General features: G+C 33.4%; 1 protein-coding gene across 1 annotated transcript in view; it reads right to left on the reverse strand.

Moving 5' to 3' along the window:
* DNAH8 (dynein axonemal heavy chain 8) overlaps positions 1-13,394 on the reverse strand; it is a 134,197-nt gene that overhangs the window by 85,392 nt on the left and 35,411 nt on the right. The window contains exons 25-32 of the mRNA XM_080585613.1: positions 11,798-11,993; positions 9,561-9,757; positions 7,767-7,893; positions 6,129-6,364; positions 3,090-3,194; positions 2,044-2,157; positions 1,376-1,438; positions 165-265 (exon numbers count right to left, since the gene is read on the reverse strand). Coding sequence (XP_080441739.1) covers positions 165-265; positions 1,376-1,438; positions 2,044-2,157; positions 3,090-3,194; positions 6,129-6,364; positions 7,767-7,893; positions 9,561-9,757; positions 11,798-11,993 — 1,139 coding nt within the window. The remainder of the gene's footprint in view (positions 1-164; positions 266-1,375; positions 1,439-2,043; positions 2,158-3,089; positions 3,195-6,128; positions 6,365-7,766; positions 7,894-9,560; positions 9,758-11,797; positions 11,994-13,394) is intronic.

Genomic DNA, 13,394 nt, shown 5'->3' on the forward strand with positions numbered 1-13,394 from the left:
TTTGGGTGGGCCGGTGTGGAGCCAGGAGTTGGAATTCATGATCCTTGTAGGTCCATTCCAACTCAGGATATTCTATGATTCTATGATTCCCTTTTTGTGTACTTTCTAATATACTTTCTAATATACTTAATAAACACCTAGGACAGCTGTATTTCCACAATTACCTGACTTTATGCAAAACTGCATAGTCTGTGACAGGCAATCCAAACAACTGCTCACCAGATGAGTACGTGATAAACTTTCTCCAAAGCTCATCAAAATTAGCCTGGTGACATTAAGATTCATACAGACAAAATAAAATACATATATTTAATTTTAAATAGTCTAATGATAAATCTACAGTTCTACACTTGTCTTAAAACACTTGTATTAGAAGCATAAACATCTGAAAAATACATTTAATCTAAATTTTTGAAACAGTTCCCATGTAAAGCAGTATTCAGTTCCATATGTTGAATTCAGTTAGTGAATATATTTATAAAGCAATAATTTGAAGAAACATTTTACAAAAATGGGATGTGAAATTAATTCTATATCGTGCAGACAGAAAAGTAAATACTTGTATTAGGTGATAAAGTAGACGACCTGAATTAAAAACACCAGAGAGTGCTAAAAATACAGCTACTTTCAGACAAAGTGTAAGTGCTCTCCAAAGTATTGGATCAACATGGGAAAGTGAAAGAACAGTTTGGGTACAAAAGCATTATCTTGGCAGCATAAATGTATCTGACAAATGTATTTGAAAAGCAAATTCAAACAAAGTCACTCAATTTTCAGTATATATTAGATGCATGTGAAAGTTTAAGCTTTTGTTACTTTGTCAGTGCTTTTCAAGAACTTTGAATTCACTTTTTACAGAATAAATATACAATACATAAGAGACTAACAACACTCATGTGGGTTGGGGCCGGGGCAGAATCTTCAAGTTATAACTTTTTAAGAAAAGAAGGATAAAAAATGGAATAAAGCTCACTGTGGAACCATGAACTAAGGTTCATAACAAAAACAAAACACTGAGTTGAAAGGCAAGTTTCCAATGGAAAATGTGATCTTTACAAGAGGAAAAGATTGGCTTATGTGACCAATATATAACCTGGCTTATTTTTAGCTATTATTGAGTTGTACTTGCCTCTTCCCTTTTTTTACTGCTCTTATTTCTTTAGGTAGATAATTTCTGCTCAAGAAACATGAAGAGTGGAGCAAGGTTATGTATCAGTCCTTCCACATTAAGGAAAATGTTGCCTGATTGAATACTAAACAAAATACACACCGAGATTGCAGTCTTTGGTAAATGTGTCTTTTTCTAAACTCACTTTGATAAGCAACAGTGGATCTAAATTTAATTATTTCAAAATGTAACTGTTTATTTTCTTACCTGAAAGATCTGTAGCCTATTACTAGCTTCCTGAGGTGGAATATTTGGAACCATAGGTCCTTCCTTTTAAAGAAACAATTAACAAAAATCTCAATATTAATTCTCAGAGTGACTGAAATCCACTGTATATTTACAGTAGCTCATCACAAAATACATAATCTTTTGATAGTCAAGATCCAATCAAGTTACGTGTGTTGGTAATGCAACATTTACAGTGGTAAATCTAATAAAAGATAACACATAAAATTAAGAAGTCTTTAGCTTAATTGAATTGAAAAGCACTAGACTTCATTCCTCATATTTTGTTTCTGTTTGAAAGAAATAATAAAAATAAAAAATAATAAATATATATATATACATATCTCCAGTGTGTGGCCTGCAACACTTTTTTAACATTGAAATACAATCAAAGATGTCATAATGTGCTGCAATTTCTAAACTAAGATCTCATGAAAAATCATGCCACCAGGGATTCTCAGAGTTGTTTGCACTGCTGTTTCTCCAGACTGAAAAGTATGATCTATAACAATGACTGCTTAACAACCATGACATATTCACCATATTCAGTAGCTCAACATAAAACTCCGGCACCCAACTGATGCAAATAAAAATATTGAAAAGCTAAGTACAAGTCTTTCAGATAATTAAAAAAATAATATTACAGTTACCACTTCATATGATGTTTCAAAGTTTGACACATCCTCCCGAAAAACTGCAACCGATTCCAGTAAATTACTTTTAAATTTGGGCTGAACTTGAACCAACTCATCTTGAATTCTGGTCTGACAAAAAGAATAACAAGAAATACAGTATTATTTTATTTATTATTTTTTTTTTAATCAGGAACAGATATTTGAGCTATATATAACCCAAAATCATACATACATAAGTATTAAAGTTTTGAACAAAAATGAATGATTTGAAACTAAACAGGTATTATTTTCTTTCATGGTGCTACATGTTCAATTTTTGAGATAAAAAGTGGAAACAGCAACAGTCTCTCCCCCCTACTTACAAATGAATATTTACAGTGAATTTACAACAAAAGGGGAGAGGGGAATAAAAGGACACAGAAAACAGAAAAACCCAAAATATTACAGTCCTCTTCCTCATGAATGGCTCAGTGTTTTCTTTAAAAACTCCATTATTCTTTGTTCAAAAGCTTGAGAGAGAGAACCAAGAACTGCCTGAAATCAAAATATAAAATACTCATGCCAGTGATTACTCTGCACAATAGGATCTAAATATTCCAATAAAATATTTCCATATTTCCACCAAAATTTCCCCATTTCAGGAAAAGGTCCAACAGACATTGAGCTTTTGAGGGATATGTCTGTCCTAAACAATGAAGTTAAGTGTACAGTCATCATTTAAGGGGAAGGACGGTGAGAAAGTATGCAATTATTAAAATTATGTAACCTAAAAGCGGTAATCTTGATCAGACAAGAATGGAGCGAAAACTGGAAATGAAGGACAGCAGAAAAAGCAAAGAGAAGAAATAAATTTCTCATTTTCTTGCAGATTTTAGGCACATATATAAAAGATATAATAATAATTTAATATTAAAGAACTTCTCTATAAAAATAAAATTAGAAAATGAACATCCTAATCAAAGGTATAGACACTAGTGAGCAACTAAGACCAAGAGTCAGAATACAAACCGGAGTCTGTCCCCAACTCATTTATACCCTAAATTGTAGTTTTATATACTTACAGCTTTTTTCTGTAATTTATTAAAAGAATATCTGAGTGAATCAACACCTTCTGATTCTTCTTTTGTAACCTCAATTTCAAATGTGTTTAAAATGGCATAGGCTTCCTATATGAAAAAAGAAAACCTTAGTAATGATCCATTTTAAGTTCATTTGCAGAAACATAGATCCAATGTGTTAATAACATTTCAAAGAAAATCTATGCATGTAATTTAGGCATAAAATATTCATTTTTTTTTTAAAGGATGTTGAATGAATCAGAACTAGAGCAAAACAGCAAAAAAAAAATGTTTCTTTAAATAAAATTCTCTTGGATGAGATAACAAAGATATACAAATACAAGAAATTGAATATTAAATATATAAGAAGTTTTATCATCTTAATGGTATCTGCATTACACTACCTAAATGTATATTTTGATCTTTTTTTTCCCCACCTCTGATTTACTGTCACTAAATTACATATTTTAGAAATATTTTGCCATCTGACCTATACAATCTTTACTATATGTTTTCAAGCTATCAAGTGTCTGCATAAGTATCTATTTCATTATGAACCTTTCTTATTATTTATTCACACTTGTAACGGCTTGCATCCATGGAGTTTGCACATCTGTTTTATTACCCTCTTATCAGACCAAGGGAACAAATTATTTAAAAATAAGATTGCCTTCTTATTTTACAGATTCCCAAAAGGTACACAGAAGATTTGTTAATGAAGACAACACTATATATCACGTTAGCTGATCCTCTGACCTATGACTTCTATTATGTGCAGCTTATGATGTTTCATAAATATAGTTGTTTATTCCGTGCAGATACCTACACTTGGAATTCTCTTGTTCAACTTCTGAGAGTTGTAGACTGAATCACTGAGGTTAGAAAGGGCCTCTAGAAATTGTCTAGTCCATTCCCTCACAACCTCAAGGCAGGGTAACCTAGAACATGTTGCCCAAGACCAGGTGCAGTGTCCAGTCAGGTTTTTCTTCATCTTTTTCTTCAAGGATGAAGATACACTCCAAGTGTGTCTCACCCACCAGAGTAAAAGAGTAGTTTCACCTCCCTTGACCTGCTGGAACTCTTCTAACTAACGCTGCCCAGGATACCTTTAATCTTCTTTGCCACAAGGCCACTTTGTTGACTCATGTTCAACTTGCTGTACGGCAAGAAACACAGTTCTTTTTCTGCGGTGCTGATTTCCAGTCACCCCAGCCTTTGCTGGTGCCTCTGGTGCCTATTCATCTCCTGGAGCAGGACTCAGCATCTGCCATTTTTGAGCTTAGTGAGGTTCCTGCCCAGTCGCTTTGAAGGGCAGCACAACCATCTGGTATATCAGTCATCCCTTCCAGTTTTGTGTCACCTGCAATCTTGCTGAGGGTGCACTCTGTCCCACCCTCCAGGTCATTAACACAGTACTAGACCTAGGGTGGGCCCGTGTGGTACTTTGCTACTTACAGGCCTCCAACTAGACTTTGTGCCACTGATCATAACACTTTGAGCCCGACAATTCAGCCAACTTTCAGTCAAACTCACTGTCCGCTTACCTAGCCCACATTCCATCAGTTTGTCAATGAGAATGTTATGGGAGACAGTGTCAAATTCCCCACTACAATCACAATAAATAATGTCCAATGTTTTCCCCATGTCCACTGAGCTAGACATTGTAGAAGCCTATCAAATTGGTCAGGCATGATTCTTCAGACTATAATCAGTCTATGCCTGATCGCCTTCCAGTCTTACTTTTCCTTACATCAAGCCCTCCTTCCTTCAGTCATGTTCTAGTAAGAAATAAAATGCCTAATCACCCCCAAAAGTTCTAATTAAGCTCACTAAGGAAACAAGACAAAACACTGAACTATAAAATTACTGATCAGGTGACACTATTTTATATTCAGATCTTGATTTTATCAGCTATAAACTCTTATTTATTTAAGGAAAGCTCATGAAGAAAGACCAGAGAGTGACTTGCTAACATGAGTAGTCCTGTTGCTATTAGTGGAACTCATTATTTTAGTAAAGAAAAGGAGTAAATGTATAGAATGTAAGATGTAGAAAGTATAAGGGTTTGGGAAAGAATCTTTAGACTAATATTCATTTCAAAGTGCCAGAAACTGGTAAAAAATATTATTCCTTCAGAATTTAAAATATCTTTATTATCTTATTTACAATTTTTGCATCACTTTTCCTACACATGTAAAATCTGAGAAATAAACAGTGCCAAACTCAGTTTCTCTTGCTTATTTTATTTAATATCCATGTGTATGATTATCACATCCCTGTCTTTTGCCTGACAAGTAGCCTGAAGATACTCAGCCTAAGAAAGAACATTTAGTGATACTTTCTTAACTTAATATTAGGAATCAACAATACACTGAAAGTCCATTCTGGTATCACATTAACAGACCAGTCTTCCAGAAGGAAAATGTTAGTATTGAGCAGTACAATTTCTTCTGCAAAAGGTGGATAAAAATGTAAAACAGATGTTATATTAAGCTGTTTCTGAGTATGATAAAAAATACCAAGTAAATATAAAGCTTAATGAGCTTCTTTATCCAGTTAAATCAGGGAAACTGGAAGAATGCTGCAAATTTCTGACAGCATACAATGATGTGTGGCTCCATGAATGCATTCTGGTTATATTCAAAGGGGTTAGATTATAAAGATGTTTTCTCTTGGACACAAAAGAGTTAGAAAAAAGATTAAGGCTAATGGAAAAGCACACAGCAAAAAGGAGACTACTGTTCCCTTCTCTTGTGCTCTCATCTGCTTATTTCTGTATGCCATCTCCTATATTGTATTTAAGTTATAAATTATTTGAGAATCTATTTTTTTATTCAGCATTTATACAGTTCCTACCAAAGTATCTAATAGCGATTCATAATTTATAATAAAAATAGCAATAAAAATATTACTTTGTTTCCTATCTTCATCTTAGACCCTTTATAACAGTAAACTCCTTATTTGGGTTCTCAGTTTATTTTATGATTCCTCATATATAAAACTAACTGTTTTAATCAAAATAAAAAATTAAAGTCATCTTACTTCAATAGGTCCCAGAGTCATATCCATTTGTATTTTATTATCACGTATGATAGATAAAGCTTCCATTGCCAGTCTGATATCATCTAGGTCACGCAGAGGTCGAGACAATTTCTTTAAATATGTAGTTATGAATGACATCATGTCTGTCATTTTCTTTTTATATTCCTCATTTAAATAATGACAGAGGAGCATCTTCCAGGCTTTGGCTTCAACTGATAAAGCTTTTTTCAGGGGTCCTGATTTAAAAATAAATAAATATATAAATCCACACATCACATATGGTTCTTTATAGCAATTCAGAAGAACATCAGCAGAAATGCAATCCAATTACTCTAGTTTAAAATTTTTTTAATAATTTCAAGTATACTTGAATACTTTTCTGTTTTTCTATTTTGTATCTGTAAGATGCATTGGCAAGTTTATCTGATATGACATATAGAGATGATAAGAAAAATACCTATTATTGATTTACATTCTCAGAGATTAATTAATATATATTAACTAAGTGCATGAAGATCAGTGATATTTAAATGGCTTATATCAGTTGAAGAAATGACATCTTGAGATTTCAATACTGGGATTTGGAACACTTCATAACTAAAGCTACAAGGCGTCAAATCAGATCATGAACAATTAATGTATGAACACAGACTGACACTGAAGAGACAGAAAAGCCAATCTTTGGCACTTTAACTTGTGCAAACAAGTTAGGATTTTAATAAGCAACATTTTATACTCCAGTGACAGAAGCTGAAAGATCCTAACACCATATAACCCTTCTAGTTACAAATTTTACAGAAGATACGCTTTCATCTTTAGTAATGCAGCTATCAGTATTAAAATTTTGATTCCAAAAGGCCATTAAATATCCACAGCTAATCATCTAAAAATGATCCTTGTGAATCCCTTCTAACTCTGAATATTCTGTGATTCTCTCCCTACTGTGCGTATATATACATTTATGTACATGCCTATGGACACATACACAACATACGCACAAGCACTTGCATACTTACAATACTTATTAATTCTTTCAACGTCTTCACTAAACAGGATTGTGCAGCAGTGGATTTCTTAAGCAAAAATGTACATTTTATGAAACTTATTTCCTTCAACTGGGGTTAAAATTGTTATTTTCCAAATTGTTATTTTCCATGTAACTGACTATACATTTTATATATATAGAGAGAGAGAGAGACAACTAACTGAACTTTTATATACCATTTCTCATACTGCCTCGTTGACCATCTTATTCATGTTCTCCTAAAAAAAAACAAACAAACAAAAAACTCGAAGAAGTCTTTTAAAATCATCACTAAGAATCCAAGGGTTTTTGTTTGTTTGTTGATCTTTGAAGATCTATATTTTGTTAAAGAAACAAACTACCATGACATTATCTTGCATAATGTCATGGTAGTATTTTCATTAGTTTCATGCCTAACTTCCTATTCTGCACAAAAATAAAAAGTATCCTAGGATCCAAACACTACTACATAGAGAAGCAATATAAACAAAATGAAGTGTCCTTGATAACTTCTATTCATATTTGTAAGCATTTTATTTTAGAGAATAAGCCAAGTAACCTATGACTCTTTTATTCATTATCTTGCGATGTACAAAGAGAAGAAAATGTCATACCTGTGTGCAATTCAATTGGACCAAGAAGAATAATGGGTTTTAAATTTTCCATCTCTTGCTCAAACATAGCATAGTGAAGAATTTCTTCCTTAATTTCAGTCAGAGATGGGCAACTAGCCAAAAATTGCTGTATGAAGGTTAAAATGTCAATCAACAATTATCCTTTTTTCATATTTTTGGTAAAAAAAGGTGGCAACACTTATTCAGGAATTACTGAAAATGTATATCGATATTATGCCTGTATTTAGCCTTCCATGGCCTTGCTAAATTAGGAAAATGCACATGAGTAGACATTCACATTTATGAATTTCTCTGTCAGTAATTCCCAAGCTTGTTGGAAAAATCCGATCAAATTTAACAGAGAAACAGACATCCAAGACATATTATTTGCCTACCAGTTTTGTGAAAACGAAACGGTGACATAACATCAAAAAATATGTCTGCACTTACAGTAAGGGTTGACCATTAGCAGACTAACATGTGAAACAACTGCAGTAAAACAAATTTTGTAAGGAGTTCCATGAGCATAAGAACTCAAGTGTAGAAAAGTTTTGTGATCCTGAAAAGCTGCATTTTGGAAACGTTACACAAGATATGTATTCAATATGCCTACATTTCATGGATAAACAATAAATGCTGAAAGTTCTTTTCCTCTTCTTTTGTGTGAGAGTACCCAGACTGGCAGTGGGAGAGTTAGCACAGTGCTGAAGAAGGGGGATGGAAACAAGGGCACGCATGCATAAAAATGAAATGCAGTATTATTGAGGCTTCTTCTGTAACACTTTTCTTCAGCATTAACTAGATCAAGCTAACAGTATTTGCTTAAACTAAAAAATTAATTACACTACAAGTAAAATAAGGTATATTTCTTAGCCCATATAAATTGTGCAAGTTGCAGTGTGACATCCAAAAGAGACTGGTACTCCTGAAGCAAACAAGGTGATGTGATATTCACAGATCTATCTACATACAATGCAGTCTGTTAAATAGAAAGTAATAGAAAAATGAATTAAGCCAAGGTTAAATGAACTATATATAGTAGCCAACTTTCTTCTGCTGAACCTCTAAATTCAAGCTTTAAATTAAAAATCTTTTGTAGAACAACAGTATGAATATTCTGAAGATTAATTCCCAGAGACTTCTAATTACTGGAAATGAGCTTTTTCTTGTTCTAAAAGGAACTACATTTTTCTACTGCTTCTGAGGACTCAACTTGCAGGAAACAACCTGTTAACGATAATTCAAAAAACCAGAAAGGGAATACAGGATTTTTTTTTGTTGGGTAGAGGTTGCAGAACTCACCTCCTCGAATTAACTAAATAAAAGGTGGTGAATAAAAATATGTATTAAACTCAAAATAAAAACTTAAATACTTTCCATAGAGAAGAATGCACATGTATCAACATTGACACTGTGAGAAGTTCTGTGCGAAACTGGAGTACTTTCTTATGGCCTGAAATTCAGAGTTCCACAAACAAAAAACAAGGAAATTAAAAACAAGCAAAACAAACCAAAACAAACAAAAAACCTAGGACCACTTTATCATGATACAGAAAGGCACAGAAACAGAAAAACCCAACCCTCAACATAAGAAATATGTAGCATGCTATTCCTTCTGCCTAGGAAATATATTGCTACTATCACCACAACTACTTATGGACAGAATTAAAATTTGAGCTTCTAATATCTTTTCTACATTATTTTTCTTGATCTTTTTTTTTCCCCATCAATGTTTTCAAATTTCAAATTATTAGATTAATGAAAAACAATCCTGTAGATCAGCATTAAACTCACCTGAACTTTGGCATCTCTATCTTCTGTCCACAGCATCTTATATTTCTGAAAATCCTGCAGAGCTTCACTAGCTACTTCTCTAATACAATTCACAGAAGAAGAGAGGAGCACAACTAATTTAGAAATATCTTCATGTTCTGCAACACCTGAGTAAAAATTTCGTAGCTTTCTTTTTATCACAACATCTTTCATTCTTTCTGTAAGATAAAATCATATATAAATGAATAAACTATTACAAGTCTGGTTAGTTATAGTTCTTTAAATGTATGCAGGTCAACTTAAGCACAGTTGCTGTTAAGTAGGGCTGAATAACTTTCTTTACTTGTCTATCTGCTTAATATGAAGGCACCAAGCACTAGTTCAGTCTTAGCTCTATACAGTTAGGGCAAATTCAGCCTAGAATTAATGTTTCCAAATGCAAAGAAAATAGCCTTCTTTATTCACTAATTTTCTTTTTTCTAGTTTACTTGCAACTAGAAGATGATAAGGCCTCATGAATATTTTAGGCTTTTTCTTTTTAAATTCATATAATAAGGTTTTAAAATCATATAAACCCCTTAAAACAGTCTTTCTTGAACTCTAAGACACTTGAATTAAGTAGCTCTTCATTAAGTATCTTTAGTGATATCAAAAGAGATATAAAACTTTACCCAGTTGCATCTTTTATTAGAGCAAAAATACAGTTTGTAAGACAAATGTAGCTTCAAAACACAACCTGTTGATATCAAAGTCTTTTGCGTCTTGTCTGAAAGAGGGTAGAGCTGAAAGAAGGGGAAGTAAAAAAAAAAAAAAAAGAGAGAAAAGAGACTCTACTAAGCCTTTCATTTCCAAATATGCTTTCAAAGGCACTTTGAAACAAAACACAGAGGCTACACGAAGGTAGCTGCTGTTCCAGTTATGTTGTTGATTTTGAAACGGGAGCCCAGTCTCCTTTATGAACTACAAGTATACTCAAACAGAAGGTAAGTAAAATACAATCTATCATGTCCCTTCTTCATATCTGATGAACTGTTGATACAATCAAGATCAATGTAGACATTGCTGTTTTAAAAGTTCTAATGAGCCCCTTCTGCCATGACAAGGGCCTGAGCATTTTGAAGCGTATGTAAGAGAATGGAGAAGGAAAATTCTTCTGCCATCTCTTCCTGCCATCCATGCTGTTTAATGGGGGGATTTAAAGCAATGCCAAATTTTTTTTGGTCTGCGAACTTTTTCAGGGATCTGGTCACTGAAAACAGAGTCTCAGACTGATCCATCTGTGCCATCTGTTCCACAGAACTAGCTGACCAAATAATAGCATATCCCCTCCACACGACACCCGTTTATGGGTGTTGCTGATGAGTAGCTTTAAAGTGATGAAAAAGATTACTCACTAACTTTGTATTTCGACACAGCAGAGGGAAAGGCTATGGATGTCTTATGAGTAGTAGTCTTAGTAGTCTTCTGCCACCCTGCTTAAAGAGATTATTTTTCTATGTCTGTGCTTCAAATGATTATAAATCCCAACTCTGGACTAAGAGAGAGAAAAAATTTCCAAGATACTAAGGATTTCCCAAAGGAATCACAACAAAGATGCTACTGCAGTGCAGATCACTTAAGAGAACCTGACGGTAAAAGTTTGTTGTTTTTCTTTGGTTGGTTGTTTTTGTGGGTGCTTGCTTCATATGGACATCTAACCATAGAAACAGAAATTTCTGCATAGAAATAATATTAGGGAAAAAAGTATGTGACTAGAATGCCTGCAGGTCTATCTACATTGTGAATATTCACATGAACAAACACTTCAATCATTTTATAATCCATTTTGGGAATACAACCAGCAAATAAAGGTTGTCACTGAAATCTAATGGTTATACTAGCTCTCTTTCTATCTCAATATTTCAATGACAGTTAGTCTACATAATTGTTTATGCCTACAACTATAACATAACAAGTAAGTAAAAAGATGACCTAACAAGTTTACTTTGCCTCAATTAAATAGGAGATTCATAATTTAGCAATTTTTCAAAAAATTTTTGCTTATTGTTTCTCAAGGTTCTAATACTTACATAAACCAGAAAAGCTATTTCTGAAAAATACAGTTAATTAAAAAAAATAAGAACAACATATTAATTCAAAATAATCCACAGTTGGCTTCTTTGAAACAAAGTAAATATACTCGTAAATATTTATATATGACATTTTTATTAAAATCCAAAGTTTAAAATAAATTTATGAAAAAAAAAAAAGCAACTTACTTTCCTCTTTTTTGGTTAATTTTCCTGATAATCCAAAACCTGCTGAAGATACTCGCTGTGTGTCTAGCTCTGCTTTTAAATTAGATTTTTGCAAATGCCTTTGCCCCCACTGAGCAACTCCACGACTTACGTCCAGTATCAGTTGAATCATACGATTGATGGCTTGCTGTATATCATCTAAACTGGGAACCATTACCTATTCAAAATAGTTGCAATATTGTTGAAACAAATGCAGGTGACTGTCATTTTCCAAGACCCCAGTTTTACTCTACTCGTAGTGAATTGTAGAGCATGCCCCAGAAGAGAAAAATGTAACTAAGAGTCTGCCTGCCTCAGAATTGCCTCTAAAGAAATGAAATATACTGTACTGACCTGCTACCTATTTGTACACTTACACTGTAGGCAAGCTGACATTAAAGTATTAGTAGTCTGTTTTCGTGTTCTTTTTTTACAGTTGTTTTTACAATTCCTATAATATTTTTAACAGCATTTTTTAAATACTTTTTTACAGTCTAGGGAATACACTACAAGCCTTATTTCCCACATTCTAGAATCACAAAGCATCAAAAACGTTAGGCCAAGTTCCTCTTCTCTGTTACTCTTAACCTCTGTATTGTAAATACTGTGAGAGGATTGGTCATGAAATTACATATGGACAGCTCATTTCAAAGAAGAATATTTACAAGTATATACCTTCTCCTTCTAAGTGCTTATGTATACATGCATTCATGCCATGGGACATAAGACAAGCAACAATCATCTAGATCAAAGTGCTGAAGGTTCTAGTTGAATAAATATTTATTTTTTCTCCCCAAAGTAGCATCACTTCAAACTTCTGCAAGAGCGCAGTGTTTAGTAATTAAATGAAACTCCATGCAGTAGCCCTGAAGACCTCAGATTCTATATTTGGTAAGGATTTTGTAACAAGCCAGAAGGGGTAGAGAATTCACTATCAATTACCAGAGTAAAAAGAGGATTCTTGATCTGGAACAAAAACAACAAGCTAACGGAACAGGGTCAAACCATGCTGTCCATACTGTATAAATGCTATTATGCTCCCTAGCATAGTATGAGGTGATGCAAAATAGCACTCTCACAGACAAAATTCAGGCACAGTTTGGAGGATAAAACATGATGAGTGCTGAACCTAACACACAGTTTGAATGCAAACTCTTGGGTTTGGGAGAAAAAGCATTTATTACTGTAAATACAAGCCATTTCAGGTCAGTTGACTTTGAGGTCAAAAAACAGCCTTTAGCCACTTTTATTTAGTAGCACACAGACAGAAAGTCCCAAACACAGAACAAACAACTGCATTGTCAGAATAATGTTAATTGTAGCTTTATCCTGTCCTTGTCTGATAAGAATTCCATGTAGGATAAGGTGGAGGAGATGCACACATCTGTTCCTCCAGGATGCTTAACAGGAGGAAGAACTCACCTGAGAGTGATCCAGGAAAGAACAGAAAAACAGCATTTGTTTTTAAACATCAGAACAAAGAACAAAGAACATGGATAAAAAACACTAAAAAGTGACTCTTATGTTTATAAATCAATTTTACAGACTGAGCAGTTGTATGCATAAAAGCAAGGAACTT

The sequence above is a fragment of the Anser brachyrhynchus genome, assembly GCF_964034855.1.
Source record: "Anser brachyrhynchus genome assembly, chromosome: 3".
In the NCBI taxonomy this organism is placed as follows: Eukaryota; Metazoa; Chordata; class Aves; order Anseriformes; family Anatidae; genus Anser; species Anser brachyrhynchus.